Below are 23,559 nucleotides of genomic sequence, written 5' to 3' on the forward strand. Positions count from 1 at the left end.
CATTTGTTTTAGTTTTTAATAATAGCCATCCTTGTGGGTATGAAGTGATATCTCATGGTTTTGAGACTTTTTCATGAGCTAATTGTTCATTTGTATATTTTCTTTGGAGAATTGTCTCTTCAGATCTTTTGCCCATTTTAAAAAATGGGTTGTTTGCCTTTTTGTGGTTGAGTTCTAGGAGTCCAGGTCTCTTTCTGATCTATAACAGGAGATTTGGGTCTGTACTTAATTAGGTTTTGTTTGGGCCACATTTTCCTAGTTTGCAAAAGTCACTGGACCATCTTTCTCTCTATCTCTGCAAGTAAAATCATTGCCCTCCCCTGATGTGGGACATGACCTCCAGGGGGTGTCTCTCTGGCAACATGGGAAATGACTCTCAGGGATGAGCCTGGTTCTGGCACTGTGGGATCCACAGCTACTACAAGGGGGGAAAACAAATGTAAGAAAATAAGGTATTGATGGGTAAGAGATTTCAAATAGAGTTGAGAGGCTATTATTACCCTTATACAAGCTTTAGCTAGGTACTGCTAATTGCCACGGTATGCCAAGCCCCAACCAACAGTGTTCCTGAAAACCCTAAAGAATACCCAGGGCTCTATCTGAGACTCTATAATAAAGTTACACTCACTATTAGTATTTTTCACAAACCTAAAACCTCCAAATGGCTCCTAGGCCAGATAAGTCCCGAAACCCAGAGGTAGTAGTCTCTCCAAGAACATTACCCAGTTGCATCCCCTACTCTAAAATGCTGACACCCCTTTTCAACATGATGAGCTTAGAATGGTCATTGCCCAAATATCCCTAAAGATTGGGGGAAGGATCAAAGGAGGAGGAGTTGTTACAGAGAAGACAGGAGTTAACAAATGAGTATGACTGCTGAATCATTACATGGCTATTTCTTTTTAGTCTCCCGGGTCTCAGAGCAGCTAAGAAGGCAACACCTGAAATTGTGGAACCTTAACCCATACCATACTTTGAAATTTGCTCTATAAGTACTTGTTAATATGTACTTTGAAATTTATTGCTTTTTTGTATATACATTGTATTTCACAATAAAAAATGTTAAAGAAAACGAAGTCACTGGACCAGGTGATACTGAAAAACCCTTCATCCTCTGTGCCCTTTAACAGTCAGTTCTGCTCCTGGATTTGCTTCTGTCTGGTTATGGGACACATCATTTTAGGCAAGTTGTCCAAACTCACTGGCTTGTTTCTGCCATTAAATGACACCCCATAAGCCTGGGTTCTAAAATTCTGATTCCGTGGAAAGAGAGTCATGTCCTGTCTGGATGAGGAACTGTTGAGATTTGACACATTATGGCATCTACTACAGTTAGGAAAGTCTAATCAGTCCTGCACTCAGGTTAAGCATCAAACACAAAGCATATCAAATATTTAAATCATTGACCCAAATTATATTGTAATAATCCAAAACCACGTCCAAAAAAGGGCAAAAAGTTGCAAAACAAAATGACACCTTTTTAAAAACTTTTTAAATATTTTTATTTTTTATTGATATATATTATATATTCATACACCATGTAATTATTCAAAGTGTATAATCAGTGGTTCACAATATCATCATATAGCATTTATCATCACAATTGACTTTTTTTTTTTCTTTTTGTGAAAAATGACATATATACCAAAAAGCAATAAGTTTCAAAGCACATTGCAATGATTAGTCCTAGAGCAGATTTCAGAGTTTGGTATGGGCTACCATCACACAATTCAAATGCTCTAAGATACTGGAGATTGAAAGAAATATCAATATAATGATTTAGCAATCATCCGCATTTGTTAAACCTTAACTTCTCTGCACAACTCCACCATCACATTTGATCTTTCTCCCACTCTGTAAGGGTACTGACACCGGGTCTTAAAGAAGAAAACTGTAGAAAATGAGAAATGCAGGGCGGGAAGACTGAATCCAGCCTGTGCATGGGGACAGAGGCCGCTCCCACTGAGCAGGCCTTGTCAGCTTTAATCTTGGAAAACTAAAGGAAATAACAGTTATTCCTGGAATGCAAGAGTCCTTGAGTACTTTCAGTTTTTTAAAAATGCCAGATAGAATTTATAATTCATTAGGAACTCAAAGATCAGAGGGGCCGACCCGGAGTTACAGTTTTCACCAGTGGGGATGGATTTCCTGGGGGGTGGGAAGTGGGGCTGGCGGTGATTAAAGGGTTAGGAAATGGTTTTTAATGGGAATACGCACATTTAGTTTTTTATGACTTTCGTGCTCAATGAAAACCTAAGAACAAGGTCTTGAGCCCCGAGTCCCAGCCCAGTTAACCCATCTGAAGACCTCACCGAGCGAGGGTCTAACTGGAGCCTGCGCTGGGAGCCGGCCTTGGGGAACCCGGAGCGAGCCCAGCCACCAGGAGGCGCGCGCAGCGCCCCCAACTCCGCGGCGGGGTACGGCTTGCGGGGCGTACTTCCGCTTCCCCGGCGGGCGGCGGGGGCCCCCCGCGTCCCCGCCCCCGGCCGCAGGGCGCTCCTGGGCGGGGAGGGCGGGGCGGAGGGCGGCCCGCCGCGGACACGTGGGCTGAGCGGCCTCCCGGGCCGGGGAGTCAAAGCCGAGCGGAGACGGCGGCGCCGAGCTGGACGCGGCCACCCCTGGCTCTCGGCGCGGTGGCCAAGGCGCCCGCGGGCCGGACGGGAGCCGGCCGCGAGGTAGGAGCTCGGGAGCCGGCTTGGCCGCAGCTCCCGGGCGGCGCGACCTTCTCAGGCATCCCGGGCGGCGGGCGGGGGTTGGGGGGGGGGCGACGTTGGTCCCCGAGGCCCGCCCTGAACCCCAAGTGTCCTGAGACCCGCCGACCCCCTAGCCGCGCCCGCGATCCCCCGCGGCTGCTGGCCGGGGCTCATCGGAGCCCGCGGGATCCTGGGCTGGGAAACGCGGGTCTCCTTTGGCCCGAGTCCTGTCATCCGGCCTCTGGGCTCTGCGCCCGCCGCGCCCCACGCCGGGCAGGACGAGGCTCTTAGGAGAGGGAGACTCCTCCAGGCTGCCTGCCGGCGGGCCCCTGGGACCAGGGCCCGAGCGTCCGGAGTTGGGAAGAGAAAGTTGGCGGTGCTCCGGAAAGCTGTGTGCTGTGCGGGGGAAACTGAGGCCCTGGAGAAGCGCCTTGCCGGGCTGCCCTGGCGCTGAGCTGGTTCGCGTCGCTGCGCTTCCCTCGCCCAGCACCGGCCACTCGGAGGGCGGCGGCCTCTCCACCGCTCCCGCTTTGGATTCCAACTGGAAGCTTCCCGGAGGAGGTCGCGTTTCCCTGGTGGAAAAACGTGGTCTCTTCCGCTTCCCCCAGCCGAGAAATTAATTTTCCCAAAGAAGGAGAAAGGCGTTGTTTCTGTCATTTCTGAAGCTAGACCCTGGTATAATTTGAATGAGGGGCAAAACGGTGCTTAAAAGATGCAGTTTTATCCCAGAATGAGCTGAGATTCAGCATCAAGGGATTGAGAAAACCTTCTCGACCAAAAAGGGGAAGAGTGAAATGAGACAAAGTGTCAATGGCTGAGAGATTCCAAACAGAGTCCAGAGGTTATCCTGGAGGTTATTCTTATGCATTAAAGTAGATATCACCTTGTTATCCAAGATGTAAGGGAGAGGCTGGAGGGAACTGCCTGAAAATGTAGAGCTGTGTTCCAGTAGCCATGTTTCTTGATGATGATTGTATAATGATATAGCTTTCACAGTGTGACTGTGGGATTGTGAAAACCTTGTATCTGATGCTCCTTTTATCTACCTTGTCAACAGATGAGAGGGACATATGGAATAAAAATAAATAATAGGGGGAACAAATGTTAAAATAGATTTAGTTTGAAATGCTAGTGATCAATGAAAGGGATTAGTAAGGGGTATGACCTGTAAAAATTTTTTTTCTGTTTGTTATATTTTTTTGTTGTCTTTTTATTTCTCTTTCTGAATTGATGCTAATGTTCTGGGAAATGATCATGATGATGAATATGCAACTATGTGATGATATTGTGAATTGCTGAGTGTATGTGTTGGGAATGTTTGTGTTTCTTGTAATTTTTTTAATTAATAAAAAATTTTAAAAAAAGATGCAGTTTTCTGTTAATACCCACCACTGTTCTCTCTTCTACTAGTTCTCTGAATAGTTATTTGTAGAATTTGATATGTTTTAAGTTTGCCTTTCTTAAAGGGATTGAATTTGCATTGATGGTATAATACAATCACATGTGCCATTATGCCTTTATTTCCTGCTAAGTTAAGGAAAGAAGTTTTGAAACGTAAAGAGATGAACGTGCTGAGGTTTTTTCAGAGTCCACACTTGATGTGCCTTATTTTGTGCCTTTCCTCCTCATTTGTCTCTCTTTACCCCTGAAATGCAGGGGTGTGTGATTTTTCTTTTGGGCGGGGTTGGAATATTTTCTGGAGGTATGTTGTTTAGGAACAGACCTAAAAGATAGGACTTGTTTGAATCCTCTGTCTGCCACTCTTTTGTGGTGTGGCCTTGTGTGACCTTGGATAACCGCTTTTCCTCATCTGAAAAAGGAGAAGGTTGGATTAGGATTCACATATCTTTTTCTAAGTGAGTGCTGGATGTCCGCACTTTATTGCTTTAGTCCTTGGTTCTGCCTCTCCAAGCTGACCCCTAATGTAAAACTTGGTGTCTTGTACTTTTTACTTGCTGGATCAAGTGCTGTTGCTGGTTTAAACATTTTTTTTTTTTTTATTCATAGAGAGGGAGGATTCTTGGAATCTGGTTATTAAACAGACTCCTTGGTGGCTGAAATAATTTTCTGCTGGCATTTGGTATGACTTTGGACATTGGTGCTCAGCTTAGATCTGCCCCCCCATCCTACTCCCACGACGTGGTGAGCCTGGAACACTTTTATGAGGAATAGAAATTATCACTTGCTAATCAGGGAGAAAGCAGCTGCATAATTAGAAAAACATACAGAATTGATTGCTGAATTGGTTATTGTACTCTCCTATGTTAATGAGTCACTTTTTCCTTAGTCAACATGTTTTAGATACATGCCCCAGAAATAGTTGATTTTTGTCTAAAGGTAGGAAAATAGAGTCTAGTTTTCCCAAACTTCCTAGGCCGGGAGAGAGAGGCCTGGTAATTTGAGCGTTTAACAAGTGCCCCAGGAGATCCTGGCCAAGCAGATTTGGGATGCCGTGGACCAGATTTAGTTTCTCAAAGTGAAGGCAGCAGCATGGGCATCACCTGGGAGCTCAGGAGACCCGCTCAGGTGCCACAGGTGGCCTGAGAGTGGGAATCTGCACTTTAACAAGATCCCCAGGTGATTTGTGTGCAAGTTTATGTTTGAGAAATGCTAGACTAGTCTGCGGTGAGCTTAATTAGCATTCCATACTCCACGCCGGGTCTTGTTCTGATTGTTTTACATGCATGTTCATGGTTCAACATCATCATAAGCCCGTGCATTTGTTGGTGATTGCCTTCGTATAAAAAACCAGAATATTCTTGATGTTTGCCTGTACAGGTGAGAACCCCTAGCTTCTGGGGCCCTGCTGGTGGCGTAGCTTCTGACCCTGTGCCCTGCTGCCTGTGAGCCCCTTTCCACACCCACCCTTTGGAGGCTCTCTCTTAGGTGCCCTGCACAGCCTGCTGTCTGAAGGGAGAATTTGCCCAGTGGACTGGTTGTTCAGCTTAGGCCTCTGAAAAAAAACTCATGCCGTATGGTGTGGCACATGTGTGGTTGGGGTTACTAATTTGGCGCTTGTTTCTAATGCTTTCAGAAAGGCTGGTTCAAGTGCTGCCGGTGGCTGTTGACACTCAGGGAAGGTTTTCGACATGGCTTTTGGCAGGGAGGTGGTGGGTAGGAGAAGAGGTGGTGGAGCTATCCTCCCCCTCATCATCTTGGAGCCCTTTTCCTCTGGAGCAGGAGCAGTGTGGAGGGGGCAGCTCTGCTCTCAGAAGAGCAGTGGCCAGTCATTTAGTCATTGGCAGCAGGCTGGGAGCAGGGAGGCTGCAGAGGGCCTACTCACCTTGAACCCGTACTGCCCCCAGGGATATGAGGTGTCCACCATAAACTCCAGAGTCTTCTTCCACGGAAACCTGCAGACGCGTGGGGGAACATGAAGTCCAATCCTGCTATCCAAGCTGCCATCGACCTCACAGCGGGGGCCGCAGGTAATGTCAGGGAAAACCCAGGCCTCTGTGTCGCTTAGTTGCCTGATCTGGTGAACACGGTGTGAAATTATTACCTTCGTCACCCAAGAAATGATAGGCTATGACCCCAGCACGAGTCTGTTTAATGGAAGTGTAGTAGTTTGTTCGGGACATGGCAGAAAGTAGAGCAGTAACTATTAATCTAAAACTAGATGAGTGGGGGTGGGTGGCCGCTGGGACAGCTGGACATCTCAGCTCGGAGAAGAAGTGAGGTCACTAGTCCATTGTCACAGGGCTGGGCTCTGCGGGCGGCACGGGGGGCCAGTCCAAGTCTGGCTGTCTTCAGGGTCCTGGTAGTACAGAAATCACACCATGCCGTGTCTCCAGGGAAATGCCCTTGGCTGTTGTAGTACTGCCTGGGAAAGGAAGGAGGATGCTCTTCAGAAGTGTCTTTGGTAAATGAGACTGATTTTAGACCTTGTCTTGTCATCCAGAGCCTTGGGGCCAGGGCTCAAGGGCAGACAGCAGCTCCGCCCAGCACGGGCCTGCAGGGCTCAGAGGCCAGACAGTCTTAAGAAAGAAAGATCACCTTTAAAGTGGCAGGAGCCTCAACCGCAGGCAAAATGACAGCATTGGAAAGGCACGGGTGACACTCACATCCTTTGGATTCCTGTCCTACCTTGAGGACGGAGGAAGGCAGGAAAGCCCCCATTTCACCCATGAAAACCAGGGTCACCCCTCCTCTCCCTCCCCTCCACCCTGATACTTACGCTGGGTGCAGCCACCCAGAGGTGGAGCGGTTAGCCTGCTGTTTCCCGACCTCCTCGGTCAGCAGATCAACTGCCCCACCCCTCACCCTATCACTCACTTGATTTTTAAAAAGAAACCGTTGTTGAAGAACAAAGTATTTTTCCATGTGGCAAAGGTCTGCCAAGGTAAGATAATGAGGCAGGGCGAGGACTGACAAGCTGTGCCTGGCGATGAGCACAGCCTCCAGGTGGGGGGGGGCCCCGGGGCAGCCCCCAACTCCCTGCACGCCTCCCCCTCCCTCACACCCTGACAGACCCTGAGAAGTTGCCAACATGTGATCTCTACTTTTGGCGTCTTCACTTTGGAGTAATTGTGTGTCATGTCAAAGTCATGAAATTGTATTTCCTGAGTATTGCATCATCTCACTTTTGGGGAGAGGATAAGTCTCCCCTTAAATTTTGGTGACTCTCTGATAACCTCATTTAAACAGTTATTGTGTTTCCTGACGCAGACAGGAAAGGGCTGAGGTAGGACAGTCAAGTGTCGCCCAGAGCCGGTTCTTGAAGTGCCGACTCCCCCAGGATCCAGGGGTGTGATCGACTCCCCCAGGGTCCAGGGGTGTGATCGGCTTGGTGGGGTTTATTCCTTTCCTACAATTCAGGATTTTTATTGATGTGAATGCCGTTTAGATTTTGCTGCACTTACTTACTCTCGTTGTATAAAATCATATAGATGTAGAATTCAGAGGAAGCAAAGGCAGATTTCAGTCTATCCCTTGTCTAAGCACAAATCACTAATTGGTTGGAGGCCAAATTAGTTTTTTTTTCAGAGGGTCAAATATTTAGCTCTTGGGGATTAATTAGCCAGGCTCCTTGTTTTTCTTCGTCTGTTATTTTTTGGTACTGCGAGCATTTTGCTTAGGCAGAGAAGAATGATTAACTCTTTGCAGCCTTTCCCCTTCCCTTTTTATGTGGCCTGTGTCACAAAAACGATAAGGACTATTTATTAGCCTGTCATAGGCATCGTGTTAAGCCCTTCCAGGCCATCTTATTTAACCCTCACATCAACCCTCTAAGGTGTGCACAAGGCTCGGAAGTCACGGCACTTGTCTGGGGTCTCACAGTCGCCTGCACACCCAGGCCTCTGCCCCCATTGCTGACCCCAGCCACGGCAGACCTGTGCTTCCCTGGAACTATGTAGTGCGTGTCTGCCTCCCCTACTGAGCGTGAGCGCCCCGGGGCTGGGGTTGGGTGCTTAGCATGAAGGAGCCTGCCATGAGTCATTTACTGCCCTCCCCTAGATTTGGGGTGGGGGAAAGGGGTCAAACCAAGGCAGAGGCAAGCCCTGGGGCGGGCTGCCCCTCCTCATTTCCTTGCTCAGAAACAAAAGCTTGTCCCTGGCTGTCCTGGGGAGGGTTGGGGTGGCTTCAGGTCGTGTGCTCTGTTGTCCTGGCGGCAGGGGGCACGGCATGCGTGCTGACTGGGCAGCCCTTCGACACGATGAAAGTGAAGATGCAGACGTTTCCCGACCTGTACCGGGGGCTCACCGACTGCTGCCTCAAGACCTACTCCCAGGTGGGCTTCCGGGGCTTCTACAAGGGGACCAGCCCGGCTCTCATCGCCAACATCGCCGAGAACTCCGTCCTCTTCATGTGCTACGGCTTCTGCCAGCAGGTGGTGAGGAAGGCAGCCGGGTTGGACAGGCAGGCAAAGCTGAGGTGAGTCGAGAACACCCGCACGTGTTGGTTTGGGAAAAGGTGTGCAGTGTCTTAGTTTGTCTGGGCAGCTGCGACCGAGTACCACCCGGTGGGTCTGGCTTCAAGGAAGGGAATTTCTTCTCTCTGAGCTTTGGGGGCTTGAAGGCCAATTTTTTTCAAGGCCCCTTGCTGGCTTGCTGCGGTTCTTGGGGTTCCTTGGGTTGGACCTTTGCCTCTGTCCTGCGTCTGTCCTTTTGGCTTCTCCTCCTGCTCAGGCCTGTCTGCGCACACAGGCATGCCCTGGAGATATCATGGGTTCGATTCCAGACCCCTGTGATAAAGTGAGTCCCGCGAGTTTTTTGGTTTCCCAGTGCATTTAACAGTTACGCTTACCCTGTACTATAGTCTACTGCATGCGCGATAGCATTATGTCTAAAAAGCAATGTGCATACCTTAGTTAGAATGTGACACGGAGACTCAAAATGAGCCTCCTCTAAAAAGGGTCTTCTAAGATTGTCTTCATCAGGTGAGTCCACACCGTAACTAATACCATGTTCAAAGGTTCTGTTCACAAACGGCTTCACACCCATAGGCGCATGGATTAACACTTGAACATGTCTTTTGTGTGGAGGATAGGATTCAGTCCCCGACATCATGCTGTTAGTGATACCTTATGAGGACGATCATTTTCTTCCTTTCTTTCTTTTCTTTTTTTTTTTTTTTTAATATTTTTATTGTAAACAGCAAGCAGACATATAAACATTCTTGACATACAAACATTCTTGACATGGTTACCATCAGTGGCTCACAATATTGTCACATAGTTGTGTATTCATCACCATGATCATTTTTTTGAACATCTGCATCTCTCCAGCAAAAGAAAGAAAAAGAAAAAACTCACATGTGCCATACCCCTTTCCATTCCCTTTCATTGACCACTAGTATTTCAACCTACTCAATTTATTTTTTTATCCATATTTTTTACTCATCTGTCCATACCGTAGATGAAAAGAGCATCAGACACAAGGTTTTCACAATCACACAGTCACATTGTGAAAGCTTTATCATTATACTGTCATGTTCAAGAAACATGGCTAGTGGAACACAGCACTACAGTTTCAGGTACTTCCCTATAGCCACTTTAATACACCATAAACTAAAACGGGGATATCTATAAAATGTGTAAGAATAACCTCCGGGATAGCCTCTCGACTCTGTTTGCAATCTCTCAGCCATTGACACTTTGTCTCATTTCACTCTTCCCCCTTTTGGTCGAGAAGATTTTCTCAATCCCTTGATGCTGAGTCCCAGATCATTTTCTTTTTAAAGATAAGTGCGCTCTCTATGATTACAAAATCATGCACTGACAATGTATTAATCTTGGAAAACACATGCATTCCACAAAAGGAAAACCATTCATAATTCACCGCTGAGAGTGAACTGTGTGACAGTTTTGATATTCTTAGGAGAATGCTTTCCCGGTGTCCTCAGGGGTCTGCCTGTTGTGGGCAGAAGTGCTGGACAGAGTCATAGCTTGAGACCCAGAGTTTGAATTCCACGAACATCATCTGCACGCAGAGTATTGGGTAAGTTGTCTGAGCCACGTGAGTGTGAGGAGAAAGGGTCAGCAGCATCTGAGGAGATGCAGGTTTGACACTGTTTCTTTGGCTGAGTCTGCCCCAAGCATCAGACTTCGTCTAACTTGGGCCTCCTTAGGTACATATTACTCTGAGATGAAGAATTCAGAAACCACTGGTATGCTGTTTGTTTATCCCTCCTTCGAGCATTTGTTTGTTTGTTTATTTATTTTTGAACATTGATTTATTTTTAAATCATTTAAAATGATCACATCTGCTCCATGGCTGCAGAGATCAGCCTTGCTGGTGGTTTTGGTAGGAATACAAAATCCTCTTGCAGCTACTGGTTCTGCAGGATGAAAAGCGGTTCCTTTTGTACAGAAATGTTCTCCCGGAGTGCCCAGAGATCTAAAGTTATGGCCGCTTCTAGGCAGGGATTCTGTCATGATGTTATTGAAGCTTGTAGTTCATAGGCATGGGGCTGGGTGAGGTCAGCCAGGGCAAATGTGCAGGTAGAGGAGAGGGCTTGGGTGCTAGGGACTAGCACCCCCCGGCACGCAGAGATCAGGAGGAGGGGAAGTAAAGACGCACACAGGGACCAGCCACTTGGCATCCCACAGTGGAGACCAAACAGAAGCAGAGCTGGAGACAGCTGTCATTTTCTTCCGGCTTGCGGGAGCGACTGTCTTTTGCTTACATCATCCTCAGAGAAGGAGGACATAGGTGAGAAGGTGGGAGATGGTGAGATGCTGGAGACAGAGTCGTTTCCTCCCTTCTGAGCAGAGCAGTGACTTCTGCCTGCCCTCCCCTCTCTTGGCTCTGTAAGGCTGTGTATGGAATGGAGAAACGTAAGAGTATACGCTTGTCTCGGGGGAACAGTGTTATACCTTCAGCTGCATTTCCTGACACTGTCTTCAGATCACCAAACTGGCGTCCCTGCCAAAGGGTTGGCAACTCTTCATGGCATGCCTCTCCTGAGAATCACTCTGTATACATTTCATTTATTTTATTTAGTGCACATGCTCTTTAGGTTATTAAAGGCACTCAGAAGTCCTGCAGTAAAGAAACCATCCTGCTTACCTTTGTCTAAGAGAGTGCTCTCATCTCTTGAGTGTGGGGACTTGTTTTTCATGCTGCAGGACAGTTATTGCTGGTTACCTGCTTGGTGAAACGCCGCCTCCGTGTTCACAAAGCTCTGACGTGTATGTATGAACTTTGTATGTATGTATGTCATGTCTTCAAGCCCTCACCGTGTCCCCTGAGGTGAGCAGAGCAGGTGATACTAACTAACTCTGTTTCACGCATGGGGAAACTGAGGCTCAGATACCTACATGCTCCAGGTCACCTGGGGAACAATTGAGAGCCCTGGGAGCCAAATCCATATCTTTTGAGCCCCTGCCTTATATTCTTTCCATCAAACCACAGTTGAGGGTCTGGAAACTTTTTTGTAGGGGTCAGATCCAGATGAAAGACTAAGCAGGAGTGGTGAAAGGAAAGAACTGCCGTGAGGCTCTGGTGAACTTCTGCAATAATATTGTAAATATTTGTCTGTTCCTGTTTCAGATGTTTTCCAGGGTTTGGCCTTTGGCTGTTCAGGTTTTAGAAAGCAGGAGCATGTGGGTGCATTGGTCAAATGGGTGACAAACAGCTGATTCTTACAAAATCCCGCCCTATGCCTATCACTGTTTGGATTCCAGTTCTAAGCATTTGTGCTCAGGCAGAACTTGGGGCCCACATGCCTAGTTAGCACACTGGTAGATGAACTATTAGAAAATCAAAGTCCACAGCGGATCTGATTTGACCTCACTGTTGCATGGAAATAGCTTTGCTTGGAGTTTGTTCAGATGCCCTAGCCAGTCCCCAGAGTGTCTTAGGGCTAATGGACATCTACATTTTATGGACTGCCAACTTCCTTCCAGCAAACTCTGCAAACGCTGCTTAATGACCCCATTGACTGTTGCCTATTAGCAGGGCTGATGGAGAAACCCCAAGGGAAACCTAGCCTGGATTTGCAGGCTGGCCAGAAGATGTTGAAAATTAGGCCAAACTTTGGTTTTAACAAAGGAGCTAAACAGCAGTGAAGTGGAGAAGGGGTGGACTGAATGGCAAAGGACAGAATTTCCAAGTGCTGCAAGGCGTTGTGAATACACTTGCTTCTCTGGCTCTCGTATGTTAGTCTTATGGCTACTTCTCTAAAATCCAAGGGAAGACTTCAGGCAAGGTCTTGTTCCTGAAAGAAAACCTCACTCCAGGCCAGCTGTTCTGAGAGGGTTGGGTGCGAGAAGCTGCTGGGCACCAGAGACCTGCCTTCTCTCCCTCGGTGGATGAGGCTAGACCATGGAGGCATGGAACAGCGGGGACAGGGTTGGAAGTGGCCCAGATTTTGTGTTAGTTTCGGCACGGAGGTAACTTTGAGATCACTGAAGGGGTAGGGCTGCCATTCACACTTTTGCTCATAGGTGGAGAAAATTGTTCCAGGGTCCTCTAGTCAGCGTCTTACCACGTTCAGCATGGAAGTCTGTGAGGATGTCCCTGGTTGTCACAGTAGAGTGGGATTGGTGTGGACGGGGCCGATTGTCCCACCGTGAGCCCCCCAGTCCTTCCTGCACAGCAAGGAATCACCCCCTCCCCTCTTCGCAATAATCGCAATAACGCCAGTAGTTTGGCAAGGGATTTCCTTTTCTAATGCCCTTGAGCCCTCGAAGAAACCTTCCTGGCAATTTATTTCCCCTCATATTCTTTACTCCAGTTGGCTTCCAGTGTTTCAGCCTCGCTGTTGTGTCGGATATTGCCACGAGAGACCGGGGGACGCTGCCAGTTTTGTGTTTGTGTCATTTATCCCTCTGTTTAGTTTGGATTTCCACGTTAGCCATTTTACTTAGAGCATTGAGTTCCTGCTGTGTGCTGGCCTCACCCTCTCCCATCCATACCTCTGACCCTTCTCCTGCCTCCTGTCTTACTGAGGCTGTGGAGGCTGTCGGGAAATCTGTTTGTCATGTAGCAACTTTTTGGTTAAACATTTATCCTGGGTCTCGTCCTGGTTCTCCCAGTTGCATTTGGGGCCTGTAGAGACAGCTTCAGGAGCCAGTGATATTTAAAGCTTAGAGGCAAATACACCTAAGTATGTTAAGTACTTCTTTGGGGGTGATGGGGCTGTGAGTACTTTCTCCCCCTTTTCTTTTGTGCTTCTTTGTTGTTGTTGTTGTTGTTGTTTTTTATACTACTGTGTTTAGTAAAAAGAGTGTAGATCTTGCAGCAGCCAGAGCAGTCTGCATTTGAATCATAGCACTTCCTCTTACTGTGCGCAGTCTTGGGCACATAGTGTCACTTTCCCCGCATGAGAATTAGGATACTTCTGTCTGCCTCACAGAGTCACAGGATATTAGATGGAAGAGCAAGTGTGCACAAGTTCCTGGTGTGTGGTGGGCGCCCAGGAAGTGTTTCCCTCCTTTTCTCCTTACTCTTTTTGTCTTCCACACGCTTTCTGTGTGGCGGGTGCCGACTGCGTGACTGGCTGACGGGGAGTTGGGCTTTTTTGCATGTGTCCCTTGCAGCGACCTGCAGAATGCCACCGCCGGCTCCTTCGCCTCGGCCTTTGCCGCACTGGTACTCTGCCCGACTGAGCTCGTGAAGTGCCGCCTGCAGACCATGTACGAGATGGAGGCTTCGGGGAAGATCTCCAGGAGCCACAAGTAAGCACGCTCAGGCACAGATGTTACGTCGCAGTGTGTATTAGGCCTTGGTATATTCTTTTCAATTTTCCATTATATGAAAATTAAGTGGCATATACGGACGGAGATTTCTCCCCGGATATTGTTTCTCAGAAGACAGTTTTCTAAGAGGACCGTGTGTGGTGGTTGCTCTCACAACCACTTCGAATGCCTCAGGCGAATCTTTGTGGCCCCAAAAGTGGAGAAGCCTGCAGCTTCTACCCATCTTGCCCCTGGGTGATCAGGCCTGGTCCCTGGCTATATTTGGAGGCCCATAGCAGGGAGCTTTGAACTTTGTCTCCTAAGTGTCACCAGCCTGTGTCTGGTTGCTGAGCCAATATGAAGTGTCGTTTGGATTCTGAGATAAATGTCTGATGGCCATTCCAAGGTTTCACATAAGGGTTCTGCAAGCTCCCAAGATCCTAGTGGAAACTTCCTTCCTGCAGTCCCTGCAAAGGAGTTTTCATCCCCAAGTTCCGAAAACATTCACCTAAACTCTTGTAAACATAGCTTACTCCCCAGTGATCAAACTACTCTCCAACTCAGTCTTGGATCTAGATTCTGGTTACCCTGTGGGACATGTATGTGTCAAACCCAGTGTACTGTATTTGATCACTGAAAAGCAATTTATTACCCTTATTAATCTCAAACTTGCTTTTTTACCTTGACTTTGGGTGTGTTCTGGTCTTGGGTATCGCTATGGTTAACTGAAAGCCTTTTGAATCTGGTGGGGCGGGGGGGGACCAGTAGATAACTGAATGATTCCTGGAGGTATCAGTCTGCATTCAGCAAGTGTTTGTCATAGTGACCTATTTTGTACACCCTGGAGATTTCATTAATACCAACTTGAATCTCTCCTTCATAGCCTAGAAGTCCAAAAGTTAAATTTATATAATTTTTTACTGAAATATATGTGGTAACGTGAATATAGACAGAAATCATAAGTTTGCAGCTATGTAAATATTTGAAGATAAACATCCCTGTGTAATCTAATTCTTAGATTAAAAAATAGAACATAAATGGCACCCAGAAAGTTCCCTCATGCCCCTTCCAAGTCATTTAAGGTATTTTAAAAAAATAATAATTATTTTTGGATAATTTTGGATAATTTGGATAAAAATCCAAAGGGCTTAGGCATATTGACACCTTGCAAGAAGATAGGATATACCAAGTCTGACTTTGCGTTTTAGGCACGGTTGTGCCCCACCCAGGGCTTTCTGATAGCCTTGGGGTTAAGACTTGGACCTGACTGATGGTGCCGAGTGGGATTACTTTGCTGTATTCCCCGTTATACGATGGAAGCTGTGTTGTAGGAAGCACCTGGCAGACAGATAAAGCCTAGGGAGCCTCTGAGGTCCTCAGAAGGAAGATGATCATGAAAGCATGTGGTCTTTCTCCCCTCCCCTTTGAGCCTTCATTGTCCCTGCACTCTCTGAGAACAAAGTGAGGAGTGAGGCATTCACCAAGCTGCAGTCCTGGTCTCTAAGAACTAACCTCTTGGTGTGTTTTTGCATTGCAGGAGTTGTAACTCAGTTCTTTGCATCTCTTTTGTCTTGCCTTCACGTAAGGTGTACTCTTTTGCTCGCTTCTCTGCACTAACACAAAATACACCCTAAACACCTGAACAAATTCCCTCCAAATCCAGCAGATCAAAAGAAAGATTAAAGAGATAGGAATTGAAGAAGGAACGTGACTGAGCAAATACAACACCATTTAATTCGCTTTTTAAAAAACGTTGGTATTGACAAATCTTCACACGCATACAGTCCATACATGGCGTACAATCAGTGGCTCACAATATCATCACATTGTTGTGTATTCATCATCATGATCATTTTGAGAACAATTGCATCACTCCAGAAAAAGAAATAAAAAAGAAAAAACTCATACAACCCATACTACTTAACTCTCCCTCCCTCCCTTCCATTGACCACTAGTATTTCAATCTACTCAATTTATTTTACCTCTTATCCCACCTATTATTTGTTCATTTTTTATCCATATTTTTTACTCATGTGGCCATACCCTGGATAAAAGGAACATCAGACACAAGGTTTTCACAATCACACAGTCACACTGTAAAAGCTATTCATTACACAGTCATCTTCAAGAATCAAGGCTTCTGGAATACATACAGCTCAACAGTTTCAGGTACTTCCCTCCAGCCACTCCACTACACCATAAACTTAAAAGGGATATCAATATAATGCATGAGAGTAACCTCCAGGATAACCTTTCAACTCTGGAATCTCTCAGCCACTGAAACTTTGTCTCATTTTTCTCTTCCCCCTTTTGATCAGGAAGGCGTTCTCAATCCCATGATGCTGGGTCCCAGCTCATTCCAGGATCCTGTCTCACGTTGCCAGGGAGATTTAAACACCCCTGGGAGTCATGTCCCATATAGGGGGTGGATACTATTTAATTCTTGCTGCATTCCAAGAGCTCCTTCCTGCAATTCTAAGTTTTTGCTTGTTCCCTGCTGAAACATCTTTGGTGACTTCTAGCAATATATGCATCCATTTTAATAAAATTTGTTTGCCATAGAATAATATAGTTGACAAACCTTGGTATAAGTATCCATAGCTCTTGGAAGTATTTCTTTCCCACAGAAGGATTCCCATTGTTCCCCTCTTTGACTCACTCTCCTCTTGTGCTCCCCAGGATGGGCTGTTGTCCTCTACTCCTTCCCTGCCAGTCACAGCTGTCTCTCCTTGTGTCTCCTCCCAGTACAGTTGGGTCTGTCGTGAAGAGCATCCTCACAAAGGATGGGCCCCTCGGCTTCTACCAGGGTCTCTCCAGCACTTTACTACGAGAAGTACCAGGATATTTCTGCTTCTTTGGTGGCTATGAATTGAGTCGGTCATTTTTCGCATCAGGGAGATCAAAAGATGAACTAGGTGAATGCACTTGGGTGATAGCAGTTGGCTTTGAAGTTGCCCGTTTCTCACTGGGTACGGTGGCTGCCCCTCCTCTGGGCTATGTGCCCCCTTCTAGGGGGTGGGGGCCTGCACGGGGTCTAGTTTCTGGATGTAGGACAGTCATGTGGTAGTAGGCAAGTGATGGCCCTTCCCCCAGGCTTTATCATTTCTTCGGATTGGGACTGAGGGAGTATATCTCAAGTGTCTTGGAATTGCATTTGTTAATTTGTTCAGGATCCATTTTGGGGGAAGAAGAAATACAGAAGTTGTTTTCCCCTTAGGGAAAATCACCTATAAATGACCTTGCAATAAGCTTTACGACTTGGTAGTTAATCTTCATAGAGTGAGAACAGTGAAAAGTACTGTCCTCGCCAGCCAATGCTGTTCAGCTGTTTGACACAACTGGAATGCAGTGCTTGGCTCATGTAAGTTAGTTGCTTTTTTCTTAAATATCTTTCCATGTTTTTAATCTATTCAGGGAGTTAATTAAGTTCCTAGACCTAACTGTTTTGTTTAAAAAGAGAATTTTGATTTTTCACCTTTAAGGAAGAGAGGGGACTATGGGTGCTTAAAATATTAAAATACATAGAGTTCAGAATGTAGAAAAAAGATGTGGCCACGCTCTGATGTGGCCTTTCAGTGCCTCTCTTCTCATCCCCCCGGGCGTAGCCAGGCAGCTGTGGGTCCATGGGTTCCGGGGTGGCCAGTCCTCTTAGGGGGTGGGGGGCACTCACTAGGGCTCCTTGTCCTGGTGAGACCCAGAGGAGGACATGGGCTACCCAGTCTAACCTGGCTGTGTTCTTAGCTCTCAGTAGTAAGGGCTTTTGACAGTTTCCTTAAAGAATTGCGGAATTAAATTAAATTAGCCATTTAATTTTCACCCATCTGCAGCCAGTACCAGGTTGCCATTGGGAAATGTCACGTTATCGGTTCTCGAGACAAAATACCATTTGCTGTTGTTCTTCTCTAGGCCCTGTCCCTTTGATGCTGAGCGGTGGAGTTGGTGGAATTTGCCTCTGGCTGGTCGTATACCCAGTGGATTGTATCAAATCCAGAATTCAGGTTCTTTCCATGGCTGGCAAACAGGCGGGGTTTCTTGGAACCTTTGTGAGTGTTGTGAAGAGTGAAGGTGAGTGTGCTGATTGCAGAACTGACTGCGTGTGGGGTGGGGGTTGTTTCGCTGTTCCTCTCGTCATGGTTTAATGCGGTGTGTGGCAGCTCTCTCCCCCCACTTCACGGCGGGTTCCTAGCAGTGTATATGTGTGTGTATCATTATATTCATACCTGCATTTGTGAATTTGCCTTTCTGAACCCCTTTCTTTAGCTTACCTTCATTATTCTCATAAAGAATAGTTGAAGTTCTTATTCCTAACCCCTGGGTCAGGCGCCTGTTGGGATGCTTTGCTCTAAACATTCTGGAGGGAAGTTTTAAAATATGGCCTTTGTCTAGGGGAGCAAACCGTTTGAGGTTAGCCTGGCCTGCTTCACATAATATAGACATTATCAGAAGATAACCTCTAATAGTACCAGTGCAGGAAGGTACATCTGTAATGCCAGGGCTTGGGGAATTCTAAGTGGGCTAAGCAATTTCTGAAGATTTTGCCAATTTTCAGAGTAATACTGGGGATGGGGTTTCTCTAAGTCCTTCCAGCACCCGCTGTACATCTTCAAACCTGAGATGTGAACTCTGTTTTGGTTTTAGAGGATGGTAATAGTGTAGAGAAACTATGTTTAATTGATGTCCCAAGTAGAATGCAGACATCTTGTAAATTACTAACTGAAATTGCATGCCACTTTGTAATTTTTCCTGTACTTTCATGATCTGATTTAATCTTCAGAACAACCCTATCCAGGTATTTTCTCCACTTAATGCTAATCCAATGCTAATATTAGGAAAAGGCCTCTTTCCAGGCTCGTGATGCCCTGTGGGCCTCAATCCCCAGTGAAGCAGTGAAGCTGTCAAACTTGCCACCTGAGCTCCAGGCTTGCCTCCATGTGCCTATTAAGGCCTGTGCTCTGCTCCATCCATTTCACCAAGAGTCAACAAGGCATGAACTTTAGTGCCTGTTATCTGAGCATCAGGGGAGCTGACATTGTCCTTATTTGCATTAGTGTACTTAGAGAAACCTAGAGATAAATCCTTCTATGCTTATTGGTTCTTAATGCCGTTGTCTGGACTTGTAAGTGTAAAAATACAAATACCCCATGCAGCTGCATAGGGAGTCTCCAAGGAGGTGCGAGTTACAGTCTTTGGTCACCCTTCTGTCTTGCAGGAATAGCAGCCCTGTATTCTGGACTGAAGCCGACTATGGTTCGTGCATTCCCGGCCAATGGGGCTCTGTTTTTGGCCTATGAATACAGCAGGAAGTTGATGATGAGTCAGTTCGAAGCATACTGAAGTGCCTTGGTGAACCTGGCTTCGAATACACATGTTTAGGGGCTACAGTTCATCTCAGGGTTTCACGGAGTTCAAGACCAACGTGCAATTATTTTGGGTTCATGGGAATTTTACGTTTTTGTCTTGCTTCTTAAACTTTATGGAAGGACCTCCGTTTCACATCATGTGATTTCTGCCCGTATTTTTACTGAAATGGAAAAGTTGCTGCTTTTGTCCTTTTGGAATATACAGGCTGAGCCAGTGGCCCTAAGGACCTTCTCTGAAGGGTCAAAAATAGCTATATCAGGGCTTTTGCATAAACCTATGGACATACTTGCATTTTGGTTTTGTGTTGAGTGAAACGTACAATTTGGTACCATGTTTAACCTCAGATATCACAGAAAAACCCAGTATTGACCATGTTCTGTGAAGATAGTTCTAAATGATTGCTTCTCCCATTTAAGATGTAGGGTCTCTTTTCAAGGCTACTTAACGTGTACTGTACTAAGCAGCTAAGGCTTTAAAAGTTTTTATGTAGAGCTTGTGAACCAAAATAGGCATCTAGATTTTTAAGAGGGGGAGTATACCTGTCTACTGTTGTGGCTTCCATATTCTTGAATTAAAGGTTTGGGGTAGGCATCTTATTTTTCCCAAGATTTTCCACTCTTACTGAAATAGCGCCAATTTAGTTCCTAAGTGGGATCGTCTTCCTCACTCTGCCTGTGTTCTTAGGTGTGGCCTAAAGCATCCGGCCTCTGGGAACCAGCATGACCCTTACCTATGTCAGCTTCCTCTCTTACCTCTCCCAGAGAACCTCTACTCTGCTGGGGCTTTAAATCGCAGCAGGAGTTTAGGGGAGGGGCCACGATGCTCTGCTGGGATGTAGACCCAATGACTGAGGGCAGCTTTTAGCTTCTGGTTCCTGATGGCCCATCTAGGAGTCATGGAGCTACCCTGGACCACCTTCTAGCCTCACTGCCTCTACCAATCATAAACCCTTCCTGGGAAAGTGGCCAAACCTTCAAGAGGTCTTTGTCCCCTGTTTAGTTATGGAGTGACAGTACTCGTAGATGAAGTCCTCTCCTCTCAGATAGGAGTAAATGGACCTTAGGGCTTGTGTTAGGCAGTGAGTAATGTCAGGGTTAGTCCATCCTAAAATGTACCTTGAGGTCCTTAATTCTTTGCCATGCTGGAACCTTCTAAAATTGGATACCGGAAGTCAGTGAATTTTAATGGTGATTTTATACAGGGTGTGACTTAATAAGTAACGAAACAAAAGAAAAGCAATTCTTTTAAACTTTCCCATATGTATGCATATGTGTACCGACACAAAAACCCCACAGACTTGGGGATGGATAGCTGTTTTTTTGGCCGTGCTCTAAGTGGGTTGTTCTTGTCACCCCACTAAAGTAAGCCTCATCATTCCATGCTGCTCTAAGACCAGCAGAGTCTCTCAGTAAAAAGTGTTCATAACAGCTGGGCTAACGATTAATACAAGCCATACCACATGTGTCTGTCACTGCCGGTTTGTCGCAGACCTCCAGTTTCCCTAAAACCTTTTGCCTTCCGTGAGGCCTCTTTGGTAGCTATGCCCACAGTGACAGAAGCAAGAGGGTCAGAGAAGCAAGCTGCTGCAGACACATGGACATGACATGTGGACATTCTGGAGGGGATGCTCAGCCTGGTACCTGAGGTGCTCCAGAGCTGTGGGCTGGCCTTCCATTTGATTTCTCTCTAAAAGAAACCAGTTTCCTATTTTACTTTTCTTTCCATACTCAAATAGTCAGTACCTCCCAAGCGCTGCTTCATCTGAGCCGAATGGATTAAATCAGGAGAAAATGGCCAGGCACTGAGTCCACGGTACCCTGCACAGGCCTATGGCCAACCTCAGCCTTTGTTAACAGAACTTTTGCTTCCACGTTGTCTGTTAAAGATTTAACCAGGTATCTTGAAATAATTTCAGGCATGTAAGAGTGAGTAGGAGAGGAGGAGAATGAGCGGAAGGGATTTAAGTTGGGAGGTTTTTTTTTTTTTGTCATTCATTTGCTTGATTTGTGTTTAATACTGGAGTATAATTTGCACCATTTCAGACCAAAAATATGGTCACTTGGAATGAAAGGAATTTGGGCATTCTATCATTAAATATTTACCTAATAGAGTATATTATGAGTTGTTTTGTTTAAGTGCTTACATCCCTGTTACGCACCCACTATTAGGAATGTTTATTAAGTATAGTAATACTAAAGGTGGTGACTTTATTACAAACAAGCATTAGTTTTCACCAGCAAGATTTCTGATATAAAATAATGTCATCGTAGGTAAGTTGACAAGTAGACCTGGTTTGTATCCACACTGCTGCCATGGAACCTGGCCTACTGCAGCTGCTCTCCACCTCTGCCAGGCTGTGGGTGGGATGTGACTGACTGGGCAGGAAGCCATCCTATTTTTATAAAATAGTGAATATTAAGCTTCAGCTAATTCTACCCCAGGTTGCCAAGTTCTACTTTAGAAAACCAGTATCATTCTCCTATATTAGGATATTTCTGGAGTTGTTCACACAACTAGTCACATTGGAGTCAAAGAATGCAACACCCCTAAGAGGCTCTGAAACATTTTATGAGCAAAAACAGAATAGTGTGGCAACTTATAACTGTCTAATGCATGTTGGAGGGTTGGGAAAGAAACCCCAACTGCAACCTTTCCTATTTCAGAAATCAAAATGCTTAAGATAAAAATTGAGGTTTTCTTTCCTTTTTATTTCCACTATTAAAACAGACCCTACCCTTCACTGAGCCAGCCACTTTCTTGGTTCACCAAAGCCTCACATACTCTGTCTTCTAAATCTATTGCTGAATGAATTTGAAATGACACTACAACTTGCTCTGTCATAATACATGTTTCTATAAGAAATTACAGAGAATAAGGTTGTTTATAATGTGTAAGTAACTTGAAAGCATGTTCTATATGATCTTTTCCTCCAAGGGAGTCAGTAAAAGAAAAGTATATAACTTTATACTTTATAAAATATAACTTTATATAGTTTTTTATAACTTTTGCCAGAAAAGGAAAAAACATTTAACTAGGCTGCTGCAACACTTTTTTGGGCTATGTTTTTAAAAAGCACAACAGAATACCCACCTGAGCATGGCAGCTCCCGGCTTTGTGGCCTAGGCATACTTGGGGCAGGTGCCCAATAGGATGATGGCAGCCCAATGGCCCAGAGCTCAGCTTCCACCTGTGTGGCTGCATACCCTCCATCCTTCTCTACTGAAGTTTGGCTATATTCCCATTTCTTTTTAAATACCCACTGTGGCAACCTCCTGACATTCTGAGCTTCCAAACTGGAGGTCTAGGCAGCTTTTGTTGGTGTATAAATTACAGAATGGCTTAGTTGGAGTGGCCTGGCCCAAATACCCTCCCCCTTTCATTTTCCCACTGACTATTTTCTTTTACAATGTTTTTTTTTTTTGTAGAGTGCAAGGTTTTTTCTGGAATGAGTGCTTCATTTTAGCAGAGATGCTGGTTCTTTTATGTTGATACCTTTTATTTCCTGATGAATTCAACATCATTTACATTGCTGAAAGCCTTGCCAATACAAGGAAAAGCATTCAAATGAGGATAATTTCAAAAAACCAAAATAGAACAGTTTGGCCTTAAATATATGGTGGTGGGGTACTTAAAGCAGCACCCAGTAGCAAAGAGAAAATTCTCCATGCACGTGAAACTGGCCAGTGTTTGTAATGAAAAGGTGATCTTCCTCCACTGTATCCCCCAAACCTGAGATGAGGCTGGTTGTGAACAGTTCCTTCTGCTGGGGCTGAGGACGATGGATTTTAACATAGTAAATCCAGAAATATCCCTCGAGTTATAATGTTATACAAAAGCAGAATTTACTGAAGTTTCTCTAGCATTCATGTTCACTGATATCCTTTCACCCTACAGGGGAATACATGTATAATTCAAGAAGACTGGGCTTGTCAGTTCATGTGGTGTTTAGAGCTCCATACAGATGGGGAGGGAGGTAACAGTTTATGTGAAACGTATCTCATTTCTTTAATGTTTAAACCTTAGTCTTTGCTGTCCCTCTGATGTTTGTTAACTCATGGTTTGTCAATCAAGTGGAGGAAGAAAATAGAAATGAGCTTTATAATCTGAAATTATGATGTGAAATCAAGGCATATATACATGTCCATTAAATATATTTAAAAAATGATTTTAAAAAATATATTGGGACTGGAGGGGTCCCAATTTTTACATATCACAGTTTTTTAATATGAAAAATTTCTTTCAAAGTTTTTCAAAGTGATAAAGTGATACCCAATGTTCCTGTGTACTGTGTTCCAAATTTATCAGAATAACAAGGTAAAAACTTTATACGAAGAATATTCTTTTAAAAATAAAACAGTATTGACATTTTATTTATCTCTTTTT

At 45.5% G+C, this 23,559-nt stretch overlaps 1 protein-coding gene across 1 annotated transcript; it reads left to right on the top strand.

Moving 5' to 3' along the window:
• The first annotated feature begins 2,584 nt into the window (after positions 1-2,584).
• LOC143653554 (mitochondrial ornithine transporter 1-like) lies at positions 2,585-23,503 on the top strand. The gene is made up of 7 exons (XM_077124673.1): positions 2,585-2,675; positions 5,999-6,121; positions 8,309-8,567; positions 13,678-13,815; positions 16,561-16,730; positions 17,722-17,880; positions 19,025-23,503. Exons 2-7 carry the CDS (start codon positions 6,067-6,069, stop codon positions 19,147-19,149), a joined length of 906 nt encoding a protein of 301 aa, XP_076980788.1. The 5' UTR covers positions 2,585-2,675; positions 5,999-6,066; the 3' UTR covers positions 19,150-23,503.
• The last annotated feature ends 56 nt before the right edge of the window (positions 23,504-23,559 follow it).

Source organism: Tamandua tetradactyla, chromosome 13 (genome assembly GCF_023851605.1).
Source record: "Tamandua tetradactyla isolate mTamTet1 chromosome 13, mTamTet1.pri, whole genome shotgun sequence".
NCBI lineage: Eukaryota > Metazoa > Chordata > Mammalia > Pilosa > Myrmecophagidae > Tamandua > Tamandua tetradactyla.

Bases quoted from the DNA above. Each gene is read 5' to 3' on its own strand.
- LOC143653554 (XM_077124673.1), top strand. From the start codon at position 6,067: ATGAAGTCCAATCCTGCTATCCAAGCTGCCATCGACCTCACAGCGGGG. The intron at 13,816-16,560 runs GTAAGCACGCTC...GTCTCCTCCCAG, and splicing joins AAGATCTCCAGGAGCCACAA to TACAGTTGGGTCTGTCGTGA. The intron at 17,881-19,024 runs GTGAGTGTGCTG...TCTGTCTTGCAG, and splicing joins GAGTGTTGTGAAGAGTGAAG to GAATAGCAGCCCTGTATTCT.